An 18,059-nucleotide genomic window follows, 5' to 3' on the forward strand; every position below is an offset into this window, starting at 1 on the left:
ATATTCTCAGCTATAAAATCATCACCTCTCACTTTTCACATCTAGATGGTTGTTTCCGCAAGAGGTCTCATGACCAAGTTTCCACTACAAAGTCAATCAAATAGCATAAATTCCATGGTACCCAAGCAATTGCCAACATTCTAGCTAAGCTACAGGGTAACAATATTTTTGTTTTATTTTCCAACATTTGACACTTTCTTCAGCTCCTAGACCACCTTTGCTCCTTGGGTGTATATGCTAGGCCAAAAATGCATTTTTCATCCTCTTGTGACCAAGCTCTTTCAAGCCTGTTGACACCTAATCTTCATGATTGGGGAATTTGTAAATAAATAAATTAGGAATGTGAACAGTCATCGGGAGATGAACTGAACAATCACTCCTATTGTATATAACAATAACCTACCTATGGAATAATAGACGAATCAGTTTTACTGCCTTTGGAGAGTTACTGCCTGGCCTGACATGGTATCAGAGCCAGCTCTTTTTAGCCTTTGTGTCCCTTGTAACTCCCTGTCTGCTCTCCATATAGCTGAGCAGGTTCTTCATAAAATTAGCTGCCCCACTGCCTGACTGTTCATAAACGTTTCAACAAACAAACAAAAAGGGGCGTCATTGCACCTGCGCCTCCATTGCATGAATTGCATTCACCTGATTACTCTGTCCTATCTGACTGTTCTGCTCTCTGACTAATTTATAAACGTTTCTGACATGGTAGCTGCGACTGTTCGACCTGCCGGATTCTGGTGAGCTGGTGCGTCTGCCAAGAGTTGTGGACACTTCTCTGGCGAAGCGGAAGCGTGGTGCAGCTGTTGTGGCGCAGCGGAAGGGCTCTCTGGCGAACCGAGACCTCGTTCTATTCCAAAGTCTGGTATCACATTCCGAATTAATTCTTTTCCTTTTGCCGTTGCTGAGGTCTGAATAATACAGTAATTGTGGGATGCGTTACTCCACGATTAAATTGAAGGTCGTGGTTGTGTGTTGAACGTTTTGGAGGATTGAATGTTGTTAAACGTTGCATATTGATATGAACTGTAGGTTTTGGCTCCGTGAACACTAATTTTGAGACACGGTGAACACTACCTGAAGCGGAATTCTATTCACATTATATGAATAGCGTTTGGATGGTCTTAATGCACTTTGTATATAATGTTCTTTAGCGCAGCGGAATTCTGATAGTATATGAATAGAGTTTGTATGGTGGTAAAATTTAAAACAGTGTATGCGTTGATTAGTCTGCTGCCCACATACGTGTCCACATTGCCCAGGATGTGGGACTGGCACCAGTCTCATCTCTTACACTGTCCAAAATGTTAAGCATAGTCTGGTAAGTAGGCAACGCTTCCTCTGTAATCAAATCTCCCACTAGACAAACTAGGAAGTCATCTGGTAATTCAAGCGACCGCTCCTGCAATTCTTTGACTTCATCAATGAAGCCCTCGGAAGAAGAATCAAGCAAGAAGTCTTGTGGCTGCCAAGACTTCTCAACAGACATTAAGTGAATCAATATATTGTTTTCTGCCCAGTCCGCAAGCGACTTAAAGATCTCAACCTTCTCAGGTGGCATGGAATGAGTCACCTGTTCATGAACTTCACGAGGTTGAAAATGGATTTTTGTCTTTCCACTTTCCTGCGTTTAAAACAGTATATGCGCTGATTAATATCTGCTGCATTGAAGAAGGATATTCGAAAGTTTTTTTTTTGGATGATATATATATATATATATATGAGTGAGCCACTATTGAAGATTGAACGCTGTGCTTTCCCATCTGACAACAAAATTTTATCTTGAGATAATATCATTATCACTGGCATATACTCTGAAGTTTTTGTGGTATATACTTGAAGATTTTTAACTCTGTTTAACACATGAAATTGAGCCCCTTATTTTTGGTACGCTGACTGCATGGTATTGGCGTCCATATTGGTATATAAGGAAGAGATTTGAAATCTTTTGAGAATGCCTTTTTGAGTACAATTTCACTGTATATCAGCAGAAGTTTTTTTTCTATCAGCAGAAGTTTTTTTTTACAGAATGCATTCAATCATCTCTATGGTAGGAATAGTTCTCACTGGCAAGGAGAACTATCCTAAATGGTCCCGGATGATAAAACACACCCTCATCTTCAATGAGTTGTGGAAAGGAGTGTGTGTCGGAGAAGGAGACAATGACCCAGTGCAACCTACATCAGACAAAGAACTCGTCATTTGGGAAAACAAGAATAGCAAAGCCTATGCATTAATCGCAGCATCTGTAAATGAAGAGGTGAATCGCCATATTTCATCATATTCAACTGCCTTTGAAGCTTTACAAAAGCTGAAAGAACTCTATGACTCACATTCTGCACTTGAAGTTGTTCAGCTCATGATTAAACTCTTCACTCTTGAACTGAAAAATAATGATCCTCTTGCTCTTGCATCTGAAGTAAAGTCTATAATGCATGATATCAAATCCACTAAGGTTGAGCTGGATATCCCTCTTATTGCTTTTCTCAAGGCACTCTATCCTACCTACTCCAATTATCTTGAGTCTTTACAAGCAAATGGAAATCTTAAAGATATAACCTTTGACTCTCTTGTGAAAAAGTTTGCTGAAAGAGAGAAAGCCTTTGGAAAGAAGACAGCCCCTGAATCTTCTGAAGAGACTGTGTGCCTTGCTCATAAAGAAAAGCATCTTGCTCAAGATTCTACAAGAGGAAGAGGTGGACGAAGAGGAAGAGGAAGATACTTTAGAGGCAGGGGGGCAGACATTCTCAAGGAGAAAAGGCAGCTCTGCATTGCATTCGCTGCAAACGAAATGGATTACATGATGCTTCTACATGCAAGCTACCATGGGACAAAATTGAGCAGAAAAGAAACCAACATAAAGGTAAAACTGATGATACAGACAAAGGTAAAGCACCTGAATCCGCTCACTATATTGCGGCACAATGTAACATTGGAGTAAATAAAGATTTGTTTAATGCTTCACTTGCTTCTTCGAAAAATGATTGGTTGCTTGATTCAGGAGCAACCTGTCACATGACTCATAGAAAATATTTTTTTGAAGATTTCACTGACAATGTTGATGGAGCAGTATACTTTGCAGATCAGTCAAAAATCAAGCCATCAGGGCTTGGCACAATCAGGCTTAAACTGCCTGGTCTTCCAGACTTTCTTCTGGATCATATTCTATATCTCCCACAGCTCAAGAGAAACTTGCTGTCCTTGGTCCACATCCGCCAGCAAGGTCACTCCATTCATATGTTTGATGGCAAGCTTGAAGTAAGAAAAGCTTTTGACCACTCACTTGTCATGAAGGGAATAGAAGAAGAAAGGCTTCTCAAACTGTAAGGAACCTCTGCTCATGCACAACATTTCTCATATATTTCTCATCATGAAGAAGGTCCACTTCCATCAAGTTTATTATGGCATGCTAGATTTGGACATTTAAACTATGACAGTCTCCGCTTATTGAAGAAAAATGGTGTTGCTGGTTTGCCTACAATTCCTAGGAAACATAAGCAATGTGATGCTTGCATTCTAGGAAAGCATAGCAAACAGTCTTTTCATGATTCACATTCAAGAGCACATAGGAAGCTTGAACTTATTCATTCAGATTTATGTGGTCCAATGCCTGTTCCTTCTGCAAATGGAAATAAATATATCATGACATTTATTGATGACTACACCAGAATGTGTTGGGTTTACTTATTGAAGAACAAATCTGATGCTTTCCAAACATTCAAGAATTTTCATAAATGGATTGAAAATGATGCACAATCTCATATTGGGTCTATTCGCACTGATAATGGAAAAGAATATACATCAAATGAATTTGAAAACTATCTTCGCCAACATGGGATCAAACATCAAACAACTGTGCCTTATAATCCCCAACAGAATGGTGTAGCTGAAAGAATGAATAGAACAATCTTGAATATGGTACGATCCATGCTTTTCTTCAAAAATGTAAAGATAATGTTTTGGGCTGATGCTGTTCTATGTGCTGCATATATAAAGAATAGATGTCCATCTAATGCTATAAGAAACAAGACTCCTTATGAATTATGGTATGGACATGTTCCTTCGGTAAAACATCTCAGGGTCTTTGGTTCCACCTGTTATGCTTTGATACCAAAGGTACATAGAAACAAACTTGGTGCTAGAAGTCGTAAGTGTATCTTCCTGGGGTATTCAAACACCTCCAAAGCATACCGCCTCTATGATGAAGTAAATAAAAAGTTTGTTGTATCTAGAGATGTAATTTTTCTTGAATCATCCAAATCTGACAATGTTGTTGAGCGGCAACTTGATCGCTTGGATAGATTCGCAAAAACGAAATCATTTCAAGAATTTGATAATCAGATTCCACATCTTGAAGGGGGGATTCCTATACTAGATCAACATGTGGAATCTTCTTCTGAAGAACAATCTCCCCTGCATGAAACTCCAACAACGGATGATGCTTTAAGTGATGTAATTGATAGAATTGGGAGACTCAATCTTGATTCAATCCCAACTCAATCAACAGAGCAGCCTGGACCATCTCAGAAAGGTCCCCCGAAGTGGCTGACAAAGACACTTGAAAGTGTTCATTCTGATGAAATTGGAAAAACAGGAACCAGAAATTCAAACCGACATAATGGAGGTGATGTAGATGACTCTAATTCACCTGTTGATATGGATGTTATTTATGATTGTGAATTGAACTTGTCTACAGATTTTGAACCAACTTCCTTCAAAGAAGCTGCTTCTCATGATGAATGGAAAGAAGCGATGCAAAAGGAGTATGATGCCCTCATAAAGAATGGCACTTGGAAGCTGGTTGATCCTCCATTTGGAACCAAACCAATAGGCTGCAAGTGGGTCTACAAGAACAAGTACAAGGCTGATGGCTCGCTTGACAAGCACAAAGCTAGGCTTGTGGCAAAAGGTTTTGCACAGAAGGAAGGGGTCGATTATGAGGAAACTTTTGCCCCCACAGCAAAATGGCCCACCATCCGGACACTCTTTGCACTGGCAGCTCAGAACGGTTGGAAAGTCCATCAATTGGATGTAAAAACTGCATTCTTGAATGGAGATCTAAAAGAGAATGTTTTTATGTCCCAGCCTGAAGGATTTGCTGTGAAAGGACATGAACATAAAGTATGCAAACTTGTGAAGTCCTTGTATGGCCTCAAACAAGCACCGCGAGCCTGGTATGAAAAACTAACTGAGCATCTTCTGAAACTCAACTTCAATCATTTTGATCTTGATGATGCAACTTTATTTGTCAAGAAAGTTGGCAAAACAGTTGTGTATCTTGTGGTATATGTAGATGATCTTTTAATGACAGGGAACAATGAAAGCTACATTGCATCCATAAAGAAGGAATTGGGGAAATGTTTTGAAATGACTGATTTGGGCTATGTTCATTACTATCTTGGCATTGAAGTAACCCAACATCCAAAATCGATATTTCTTTCTCAAAAGAAATACATTGGAGATTTGTTAAACAGATTTGGCATCACAGAGTGCAATCCTCTTTCTACTCCAATGGAACAAAACTTAAAGCTCACATCTATTGAAGGAAAGGAATTTGAAGATGAAACAAAGTATAGACAGCTTGTAGGAAGTCTCATCTACCTCACTACTACCAGACCAGACATTTCATTTATTGTTGGAATCCTCTCCAGGTTTATGCAAAAGCCTTGTGAGGGGCATTGGTCTGCTGCAAAAAGAGTTCTAAGGTACTTGAAGGGAACTCAAGACCTTGGAATCAAGTATACACAGGTGGACGACTTCAGCTTGATTGGATACTCTGATTCAGACTTCGATGGAGACAAAGAAACTGGGGTATCTACTTCAAGATATGCTATGAGTCTTGGATCAAGAGCTGTCTCCTAGAGATCACGCAAACAATCAGTTCCAACGGATTCCACAACAGAAGCAGAATACGTAGCAGCAGCTGAAGCAACGAAAGAAATTGTGTGGCTCAGGAAAATTCTTGAAGATTTGCAGGTAAAACAAGTACAATCAACTCCACTCATGATTGATAACACCTCTGCAATAAAGTTAGCCAAGAACCCAAAGTTCCATGATCGAACAAAGCATATCAATACTAAATATCATCTGATTCGACATCATGTTGAGGCCAAAACAATCCATCTCCGTCATTGTTCCACAAATGAGCAAATTGCAGACATCTTCACCAAAGCACTTGGAAAGGAAAAGCTTGAACGATTCAAAATGATGCTTGGACTCACCAACATCCCTTCAGATTAAGGGGGGGAATGTTGACACCTAATCTTCATGATTGGGGAATTTGTAAATAAATAAATTAGGAATGTGAACAGTCACCGGGAGATGAACTGAGCAATCACTCCTATTGTATATAACAATAACCTACCTATGGAATAATAGACGAATCAGTTTTACTGCCTTTGGAGAGTTACTGCTTGGCTTGACAAAGCCTCTGCTCATCTGGAATTACATTCTTTGATGTCCTTGAACCATCCTGTTTATCATAACAGGAAGTACTTTGGTCATTACTTTCAGCCATATTTACAGTAGCCAATATTCCTTCTTGAAAATGTTGTGCTGGCATTGGTGATTCCTTATGGACTGTGTTTGGCATCTTCTTGGTTGTTTCTCCACATATCCTTTGTTCAGAATCAATTGCAGTGCTCAGTGACTAATGCATGCCTTCTTTAGAAACCTTGCTAGCCCTTCTTTTTAGTCTACTGGCTGAAAGCTTTGGCAACTCAATTGAGCCTTTTCTGTATTTAATATTATCCGCTTCAACTACCAGAGATTGAAGACTGAACCTAACTTCCACATTACAACCTAATAATTGTTGAAGTGACTTTGTGATATGTTTCCAAGATCTTTCAGCTCTCGACCTATGATCCGTATTTGAAAATTCTAACTGAGCAATAGCCATACCTTTTGCTGCAGAAACAAAAACCAACTTTCCTTCTGTGTGCAACAACTTCCTTAGGGTACTTGAGGGGCATTCTTCTATAGTGCTTTTCCAAATGTCATCCAACTTGTTTGTATCAATAGATCTTATGTCTATTTGACCTGAATCACCACTTTCGTCCACATTAGGTAGTGAGGCCCCTATTCTCCCAGATGTAGGAAATCCTTCCACAGATCCACTCAGTGTAGGTGAATAATCAGATATATGAGGACATGCATGCAAGTTAGAAAGAGGCATTCCTTTGTTCTCTCCATGACAGTCCATGAAACACAAAGCCTTCAAACTGCCATTTCTATTTGACGCCCTAGGATTTTTCACAGCCCTCCAATCTAATTGCTCAAGTTGAGCATCAAAGTGCTCTGCCTTCTCCCACTTTTGCCTATTTGGGGACTCAAATCTTTCATTTCTGTTTCTTAGAGTTAACGGGCTTTGAATTACACTAGTACCAGCAGAATTGAGAAATAGAGGAGACCGAGAGGGAGCAAATTGCAAAAGAGCTGCTGTCAGCCACATTGTCTGGTCATTTGAAGTTCTCAACTATTTCTCAGCTTCAGAAAGTATCTTCAAAGCTCTTCGGAGTCTGTCTAGGTCATCTTCTGTCAAAGTATGCCTGTGGAAGAATATTCCCTTGTGTTTGTTATCTCCTGCTTTACAACTGCCAGCTAGAATATCCATAATCAGAGTTGCCAATTGTGACATCAAAGTCATGGGTTCAATGCCAGAACCTATCAACTCTCTGACCCTTCTTACAGTACTGGTCGTGTCAGTTGGTTTTTCTTCACTGCACCTCCTGTAAAGCCTTATTTTCATTTCATGATCTCTTCCTATTTTTTTTATTTTTATTTTTTTGAAATGTTAGCAAAGAGCTTGTTGCATAATTGTAACGCAAAATTAGAAGGAAAATCAATCCTAAAATTCTAGGAGCACAAGCTATGAATTTTGAACACTAATATGTTTTCACTGTTTTAATTCAACGGGTTATTATGATGTTTGAACACTAACATGTTTTTACTGTTTTGATTCAACAGGTTATTATGATGTTTCCATTGATTGGAAACTTCTTGTTGTGACAGACAACAAATAATTAAAATTTTGTTTATGACAACTCCTGGATATATAGAAATGAAGTTTTGGATATGTAAACTAACATTTAGTGTTAAATAGGAGAACTTTCTTATGTTTGTTGGTTATAATTCCAGCTATATGATGGTAGCCACTAAGGTCCCAAGTGTTTGAATTTAAGCTTTGATACCATGTGTAAAGCTTGATATTGTAATTACATATATTTCTAACAAAATATGCCTGTCTATCTAAATTCATTAATGTTTCTAACAGACTATAATTATAATTTCATATAAATTTCATTTCTAGCAGAATATATAGAATATACTTTTCAATTTTATGACTAAACAAATCAATTTAGACATATGTACATACCTAGTTTTTCTGAGTTGGTGTCGGTCCCTGGATGATGTTGTTCTCCTGATACCAAACCAACCAAATTCCTCCCTGCGTATTTGGGATCAGTCTTTCCGGATCCCAAACCCAAAAGGCTTCGAAAGTGAAACCTTTTGGCCCCCGTGCCCAAAACCTCCAAGAACAGGGCCCAATTCTCATAGATCTATATCTGAAATCTGGAGCCCCAAAGCTCATTCATCATTTCACAAAATTTCTCTCCCAAATTCTCCATTTTCTTCCTTCCCTGCCAACTCACTTCTCCTTTTAGATTTTATATAGGAAAGGATCCTTCCCTCTGAAGAAATCCCACCCTTTTTTCCTCCAATCAATCTTGTCCTTATCCTTTAAATTCTCATTACTTCAGTCAGTCATCTTTATTTTAAATTACACGTACATTAAATCATATTTTTATTTAAATATATATATTAAATGGAATTTTGATCTTTATCATTTCAACCGACTTTGAGAAGAGGATCTTTTTAAGTACCTTAACATGACTTGCCAAAGGATAAGTTAATTAACCTTGTGCCCTAGTATTATTTATTTATTATTTAATTAAAATGTTATTAATAAAATGAAATTAATATATTATAAAATAGGGTATTAATTAATTCGTTTAATATTTAATTCATTTTCCATACATAGACACTTTATGTAATTAAATTGGTATGAATACTAGTACAGTACCTTCAATAATTAATTCATTTATCTTTTACTTGGGAATTTTCATAATAAGTTAATAACTTAATATGCATACTAGTGTAGTATATGCAAAGCATGCATATGTAGCTATCATATGCATGCCTCGTATACATGCTAATATTCCTATGTTGCCTGTAATTTGAGATGGGTCATTACATTTGAAGAATTAACCTTGATAGTGCATGGGACCACACGGGACCAAGTGGACCCGAGGTTCGGTCAAGGGGATAGGATTTAGCAACCAATGATATGCTTTGACCTAATTAGGGAGGGGAAAGGATCAAGGAATGAATTTTCAATAGAAGGAAATGCAAGGATCCTAGTGAGGTTTCTAGCCTAAGGGAAACTAGGGGCAAGAATTGGTCTTCGAGCTAGGGCTTGCACAAGAGGTGCATCAAATAAGCCCTAGTATAGCGAAATCCCAACAACAATGTATATGACAAAATTAGAAAGAAATAATAGCATTAAAATGTAGTTACATGTATAAGAATATATCTAACCATCCAAAAACTTCCCATCAAGAAGCTCCAAGACATGAAAATTATCTAAAAATCAAGATTCATTCCATGCTCCAAAAATTCATCTTCCAAGAAGGATATCAAAAATCTCTAAGAAATACTAGTTCCAAATCCAAGTGATGATGCTAAAATGAATCCTCATCACTTTTATTTATACACTTTTAATGAGTTCGATTTAGCTACTTGGGCCTACATTAGCCCCTAAAATACAATAATGTGTAAAACAACTAACTTTTGGTGACAAGCCCACCAAACTAGCTCATAAACAAAAGAATAAGCCTCTCAAGAGGTCAAATAATCAATAATACATGTCGTTGGGCCTTCTAAGAAGCCTGATGAAGTCCATACGTGCCACAATGATGAATAGGACTCACAAAAGTAGTGGACAAGGTGTTGGCCCCTCGTTCTCCAAAAAATAAACCTATGGTGCTCCCAATGCGTGTGAGGGCACACAAGTAACGTCATGGGTCTCCAAGTAGATCGAAGATGCCTATAGACCATCTGTAAGGGCTCAGATGATGGTGCAAGTGATGCCACATCAACATACAAGTCTTGGGTCATCTGCCAAGTGCATGGTGAAGACTCGAAACGTAGACTTAAAAATGCAGACTGCGGAATTTTCGATCTCTCAATCCCAAAAATTGCACCACAGATATCTCCAAACTACAATTTCATCTTCCTCATCCAATAGGTGAATCTCGAGCAATCTCTGAACATATTTAGGGATCCATGGAGTGTTGTCTACTGTTGTGGAGTCCCATGGCTCTCTACACACCAATGTAGCCCTCTTGAGGGCTAGGACCCCGAATAGGGAGACCAAACCCAAAATGGAGACCATTTGCAATCCTACATAAGATCCAATGAGCCCCCTAGACTTCCAGTACAACAAGTCATCAAAGGAAATCGAGTTAAATAGCTTACAAAGCATGGACAACAGGTGGGCACTTCATAGTGGCATGCCCTTCCATAGTGGGTTTTGGCATGTGCTAATGTTTCCAAGCTCCAAACAGGGTTAACCAAGTATCCAATTAGGTAGTTTCTTCCTTTGAAGGGGATAGTATGTCCAAGATACATCCTTCAAAAGGTGGTGGGATGTGATAAAGAGATGAATGGAGTAGGGAATGAAAAGGGGCAACGCTGGGCCACATGCTAGGGTACAAGGGTAGCTAATAAAGGGAAAGCCCACACTTGGGTATATAATGTATAGGAGGGAGCAATCATGGTGCATGAGGTGCCCCAACCTTGATTTTCACATCCTTCTTTATATGCCTTTTGCCTTTTATGATTTTTCTTTGATTAACAGCTCGGGGCTCAAGGGATAAGAGCATGATGTATAAGGTATAGCAGTGGATATCCCCTTTAAGGTAGGGCGGTTCATTGTTCACTAGGGGTTGAGACAATCATGGGTTTTTGAATGATAAAGGACGCTCATCTAGGCCCTGTTGTTGCACATAATGTCTAGGCACCATGACAACGGCTCAAATCGAAGGTTGTCACCCTGATCCCCAATCTGTCCATTTAAGTTGTCTCCCTACAACAACATAAGAGGGATAGACCCTATGGAAAATTGGAATGAAGATTAATCAGTTGGGAACCAACCAATTCGGGAGACACAGTGAAGCAACCATGTACTTGATCAAGATTTAACAAGACTTATAGGATTTGATTAAATTTTAAACGATTGATACCAGCTCCTTATGGAGTCAACGATCTTGCTAGGGAAATTAAGACCAAGTAATCGATTAGCAATTGTTGCTTAGATGAATGACTATCTTATATGAAATGCAGATCCTAAAGCTAATGTGAGATGCAACAATCTTGGTTAATTTTAGTTAAATGCCTATTTAAATGTGAATCCTTCGATCCTTTCTATGTTGAGCCTGATTTCGTAGTAATTGGCAGAGAGAAGATAAGGTGAAGCACACTAAGATGTGATTAACGATACCTCTTCTGAAAATCTAACATATCCGGTGCCTCCAGCGTTGTAGAGAGCTTTGGCTCTGATGACTGCAAGGTCACCGTTTTAAGTACTATTAAAAGCAGGCTTCTCAAGCAAAGATAGATGGATACCTATCTTTCTATCGACCAAGCTTATGCTTGGAAATAAATTTATTATGCAAAGCTAACTTATATGCAAATGTACTAGATGATGAGATGAAGTTAAACTCAAGGATTAGAAACACTTGTGTTGCAAAAGCTCTTAATCACCAAAATAAAATGCTCGCTTTAGTGGATGAAGACTTAAAAATAAACCCTTGAAAAAATCACAATTAAACCACAATCTTATTTCAAATCTTCTTCATACAATTATAGCTCAAAGAGAACAAAAAAACTTATTTGCAATTTAATATCAATGTCAACAGAGGTTCAAAAATACTCAGCTTAGGAAACAAAGATATGCAATCTATTACAATTCCACAACAGAACACTTTAACAATTACTTGAAAATATTCGCAAAATGTCAAACATGTAACACACATCAAATAATTGTTGAATTTAGGCTTCTATGATCCATATCAAGTTTATTGACAAGAGTCTTCAGCGAAAATCACATCATAATTCATTTGTTGACGCGTTTCAAACCAATGAGTGTGGTTCATCGTCAGGACAAGTTGAAGAACCAGATCATGGCTGCATGTTAAATAGAGAGAATAGATCATCCAAGATTCCTTTGGATCTATTTTTCACTACTAGGAAAAGATCCTTTAGTATTTTTTACCAAGAGCACATCATTTACAAACACCACCATGCTCAATTTGAAGTTCTGGAATACCTGTAACCATATTTCTTAATGAATTGTAGAGCCTTGTAGGGTAGATGAGCCAATCTTCTATGCCATAGCTCACATAGACTAATGTTATCATGGACTAATGCTTGAGCTAGTCGTCCTATCAACTGTCCTTCTCCAATGCCAATTACTTCTGCAAAGCTTATGTCTGATCCTTTAAGCCATGCAAGCACTTGTCCATCCACAAATGCAACTCTAAATCCTTTGTCTTCCAAGGCTGAAATAGAAAATAGATTTTTCTACAATCCTGGAACAAATAAAACTTCACTCATATGTAGAGTACTTCCAGATTCTAGTTGAAATGAAGCTGATCCAACTCCTTTTACAGTATACTTTGTATTGTCTCCAAGTTCCACCTTTAATGCTGAGTCTCTTTTAGTGAAATCTGTAAGAACATCTAGAAAACCAGTCGTGTTTAGAGGAACCACTGTCTACTAACCAAACATCACTGCTAGTTGTTATGGAGCATGAAAGGGCGGGGATATGAACTACTTCCCTAGCTCCGTCTGACTCTAAACTAGACTTCTTTTGACATATGACTTCCATCCTAGGGCTTGAGAAATTCTAACCACAAATTTCTTTAATTTTGATTTCTCCAAGTCTCTTAATGGCTACTCTCTCCCCTAGCTTTGATACCATGTTAAATTTTAAATACAAAAACTGATTTTCTAATCTTGATAATTACTTCTAATTATTTATATTAAATTATGTTATGTCACATGAATCATTAAGCAATTATACATAGAAAATTTCAACAATAGAAAAATGATAACAATAGGATCATAAAGAGAGCCAAACACAAGACACAAATTTAACCTGGGAAAACCCAACCTTGGGAAAAATCCAGCAAACTTTTCCTAGAAGGAGAATTCAATTCCTCAGCAAAAGTTCACAACAAACTGTCTAGAAATCTGTGCCAATTCTCAAGCCCAAACACCAGTCAAACCTGGTCAAAATAACTGCAAACTGCATTAGCTGGTCAAACCCTTCAAAACAGTGAATTCAACACAGGCCAATGCTGGTCAACGGTAGTCAACAGGGCCGAATTTCAGCCTCCTGAGATCTTTGGTCCTGCAGTCAAATTTCAGAGATGATATCATCCTATAGTCAACATCTTGGTCAAAAATTCAGGCAGCAGAAAGATTTAGTCAAGAGTCAATCTTGGTCAAACTTCAATTTTGGTGAACTTCGTCCTTCTGTCCACCCATACATCTACTTCAGATGATTTATTGCTTGCTGATTGTTGGCCGAATTGGATGTTTTCTTGTGTTTATATATATTGATCGAATGGGTGCCCTTTCGTGCGAAGGGTCACCTCTAATGGTGGGGCCGACCTAGGCTTCTTGGAGCCTACATGATCAATTATAAAAAAATGTTTTTTCCTTTGATAATCATAATTTCTTTTTGCTGATTTGAGAGGTTCCTAGGGATGCGGGAATACTTCCTGATGCTACAAAAATCAACAGTAACAAACGTGTCTTATTGGTCGTCTTATTGGTCAGACGGAATTCAGAGTCTATATTGCAGTGCTAGAAATTGCTAGGGTTTTGAGCTATGTGCTTATAACCAGTTTGAAATAAATATGTGGCTCACCATGTATCCCAAACTTTCCCCTTGGGAGCCACATTGGTAGCTCCAAGTAAGAATGTTTGGTAGAGGATTCTAATATGGTAAGGCTTTACATCATTTTTAGTAGGTAAATACATGCAAAATTCCACCCTACTTTTGCAATTAAGCAAAAATACTTGAAAGTTGAAAGGAAAAATCCCTTTATGTCAGACTTTTTATTTTGATTGTGCTGTGGTATCCCATGTTCATTATTACCTGATTTTAGGAACGGGTTTTGTGTTGTTTTATTTGCTAGTTTGCTCAGATGATGCTTGCTGGAGGCATTGACCTACCAACAAACTATAGGCTGTTCAGCGAGAAGACAGTTAAACTATTTACAACACCAGGTCCAACCACACCTTTGAACCCACGGCCATTTGCTTTAGGGTATAGTTTCTCGTTCTCAACTTCCCTGGACATTCTGAAGTGTATCTCATGGGCAGCTATTGATCGCTAATCAGCTCAGACTTACAGCTTGTAGTATAGTTATACCATAATCAGATTAGCTTCCTGTTCGTTTTATGCTGGCTTTTAAGCCATCCAGTTATATAGATTTTAAATTTATATCATTCAATCTTACTGCAGATGGGATGTTTCAGCTCGCAGAACATTCAATGGATACACATCAGCTGGCAGCTTTTTGGGACCTAGAACTTTTGGTCATACAGGTTTCACAGGTCAGATATTATACCCCATACAGAAACCTTGGAGTTTTACCAACCACTCTGCGACATTTATTGTATGCTGCCAAAAAAATTCTTAATTTATTTTTATTTATGTGATATGATAGGGACTTCACTTTGGATAGATCCAGATCGAAACTTCTTTGTGATATTGCTGACAAATGCAGTACACCCAACAGCTGTAAGTTCATTGTGTGAAATTGGTTTTACACTTTTCAATTTTCTGATCTATATAATTTCTTAGTTTGAGGACAAATGGGGAAGCATAAATCTGATTTGAATTTTTCTAGCATTTAACAATAACTGATGGGAAATATTTATATGACTTGGTTCTTTTGTCAATGATAAGGGAGTGTATTTTAATCTATATTGTTACCTCTTGGGTTTTGTTTAAAGGCTGGAGGAAATGGATTTAAAATTAACGAAGTAAGAACCAAGGTGGCAGATGCAACAGTAATTGCAATGAGCCAGCAAGCTTTTCCACATGAGGTTCTCCTATGGCATCTTGAACCAGCTTACAAGAAATTATATGCTACTCAAAACCTGCAACCAAAGAATGCCCCTTCTAGCCTTGGTATCGATTGCTTACGTATACTCTCTACTTCAAGAATTTCTTCTGAAACAGAGGAAAATATGACAGCGATCAGAAATGACAAGGGGCAATATGAGAACGTGAATGATTTAACAAATACTTCAGCACTATCAACTGTTCTGGATACTGATGACGATGAGGAAATCTCTAAAAAAACATAGCAATGAATCGTATATGTGGGAGAGGTTATTTCCTATATTTTTCATTGCCATAATTTCTTTTATAATGCCATAATGCAGCTCTCTGTAAAGTGGCCATCTTGCATTTTTACGTAGTTTTCAAGATCATTTTCACTTGGCTCACTCTTTATTCTATTACTTTGTGATTATGCGCATTAAAATTTCCGTGCAAATTCAGTGATGCTAATGTGGAAAAAGAAGTACAGTACAGTAACTTAAATTCATTTTATTCATTTGTGATACGACTATTTGGATACTCGAAGTGTGTGTGACCGTATGTTGCATTAGCTTTGCCAATGTTTTGTGTAACTGCAAATATGGAAAACAAAATGAATGGGCAGATTTCTCATTCCATTGATAAAATCAGTGTAGATTCATCTTAATCCTAGATCTATCAAGTGCAAACCTTTTATTTGAGTGTAAAATTTGAGGAAAGGTTTGCACCTTGAGAGATTTGATTATTCTCGGTGCTTGATAGATTCAAGTTTAAGATGGGTCTAGTTAGGTTCAGTTCTGAGTGGTCACACAAAATTTGTTAAACATCGAATTGTTCTAATCATTTTAAATATGCTAAATATGTTTAAAGATTTTTCTGTTCATTTTATTTTAATTTTAAATTTTCTCAGTTACCTTAGTTTGTTGAGCTGATAGAGACACCTAAAAACTTGAATGATGAACTAAAAAATTTGAATGCAAAGTGACAATGTAACAATGTTGAATGATAGAAAATGTGAATAATAAGAATGTAGTTAATTACAAATAGTCTTCATTATGATCAATCTCAAACTATTTTCTTCTATTGTTTTTATTGTCACATCTATTAGTTTTGCTATCTTTTCATCTCGATTGGGCAGGGGAAATCATAGACCATTCAAATATTTAACTTGAGCTATTGTAGTGAACGTCATACCTTGTCTCTCCAGCTCTCTAATATTAATAGTAGTATTCTCCAAAGTCAATCATTGTGACTTATATAGTATTAAAATCTAAGTAATTTTCAGTCGTAGTTATTTTCTATTACCTCATTTGAATGGGAAGTGACTAACAATGTTGAATGATGGAAAATGGGATTAATAAAAATGTAGTCTATTACAAATAGTTTACAATGTCAAAAAACAAACATTTTAAGTAAGTGAACATTTTATTTAAGATGAAAAAGTATTTTATTTATGGTTGAATTACTATAACAAAAAAATCAATGCATGTCATTAATAATTCTTGTGTTTCCAATGGAATCCATGCACACTATTAATCTAATTATTTTGAAATTAATATACATCATACATCTAGTTACATGAAATCAGATACCAACATCTACACTGAAATCAATGCATCTAGTGTAAGCAATCAAATAGCATTAGAAATCAACATCTATATTGAAATCAAATAGGATAAGAAATAAACATTTACACTAAAATCAATATATCTAGTACAAGCAATCAAATAGGATAATAAATTAACAACTACACTAAAATCATTCATCTAGTGCAATCAATCAAATAGGATTAGGAATCGACAATTACAGTGAAATCAATTCATCCTATGCAATCAATCAAACATGATTAAGAATCAACATCTACATTCAAATCAATGCATCCTACGCAATCAGTCAAACATGATTAGAAATTATCATCTACATGGAAATCAATGCATCTATTTCATTAAAAAAACAAAATATTCATAAGATGAAAGAATTTGTCTCTCCCTCTAGTGCAAGCAATTGAATAAAATTACAAATCAATGCATCTAATGCATGCAATCAAATAAGATTACAAATCAACATCTACATTGAATCAATACATATATTGGAAACAATCAAATAAGATTAGAAATCAACAACTACACTGAAATCAATGCAACATGTGTGATCAATCAAACAGGATTTGGAATCAACATTTACATTGAAATCAATGCATCTATTTTAGTGAAAACCCAAAATATTCATGAGATGACAGAGTCTGTCTTTGTCCCTCTTTGTCTTTCTCTTCTTCCTTCTCTCTCCCCACCATCTATATCTATATCTTCCTCCATCTTTCTTTTGTCTCTCTATCTCACCCCCCAAACACACACACTCTTTCTCTCTCCCTATCTTTTTATCTCTCACTCCTTCCCTCTCTCTATCTTTCAACTCTTCCCTCTCTCCCCGCTCCATCTATCTATTTATCTCCCTTCGTCTCTCCTTTGTCTCTCTATCTCACCCCTCAAACATACATACTCCCTCTCGCCCTCCCTCTTCCTCTTCCTCTCCCCCTCTCTCTCTTTCCCTTCTCTCCCTCTCTCTCCTCTCCATCTTCCCTCCCACTCTCCTCTCTCCCTCACTCTCTCTCCATCTCTCTCTCCATCCCTCTCTACTTGTGTCTCTCTCTTTATTATATAATACAATATTAATATATATAGTTTTGAAACTTATATTCATGCAATATATATATATATATATATATATATATATATATATATATATATATAGTTAGTTAGTTAGTTTGGCAACAATGAGGCTACATCATGGTCATGTTTAAGAATAACACTCAAATAGGGTGGGGAATTGAACTAATGACTTAACATCTAAGAGTGCCTTAACAACACACCCGATT

At 37.1% G+C, this 18,059-nt stretch overlaps 1 protein-coding gene across 4 annotated transcripts in view; it reads left to right on the forward strand.

The window, feature by feature from the left end:
• The window catches only part of LOC149229251 (uncharacterized), a 311,772-nt gene extending 296,048 nt beyond the window's left edge, over nucleotides 1-15,724 (forward strand). For 3 of the 4 annotated variants that reach the window (XM_089378538.1, XM_089378540.1, XM_089378542.1), the window contains 4 exons: nucleotides 14,271-14,401; nucleotides 14,600-14,691; nucleotides 14,805-14,878; nucleotides 15,094-15,724. In XM_089378538.1, the coding sequence (XP_089234664.1) occupies nucleotides 14,271-14,401; nucleotides 14,600-14,691; nucleotides 14,805-14,878; nucleotides 15,094-15,450 (654 nt within the window). In that variant the 3' untranslated portion in view covers nucleotides 15,451-15,724. The remainder of the gene's footprint in view (nucleotides 1-14,270; nucleotides 14,402-14,599; nucleotides 14,692-14,804; nucleotides 14,879-15,093) is intronic. The other variant, XM_089378541.1, reaches the window with a different exon arrangement.
• The last annotated feature ends 2,335 nt before the right edge of the window (nucleotides 15,725-18,059 follow it).

The sequence above is a fragment of the Pinus tabuliformis genome, chromosome J (genome assembly GCF_031772625.1).
Source record: "Pinus tabuliformis cultivar Carrire ecotype Pingquan chromosome J, CPIR1, whole genome shotgun sequence".
Classification (NCBI taxonomy): Eukaryota; Viridiplantae; Streptophyta; class Pinopsida; order Pinales; family Pinaceae; genus Pinus; species Pinus tabuliformis.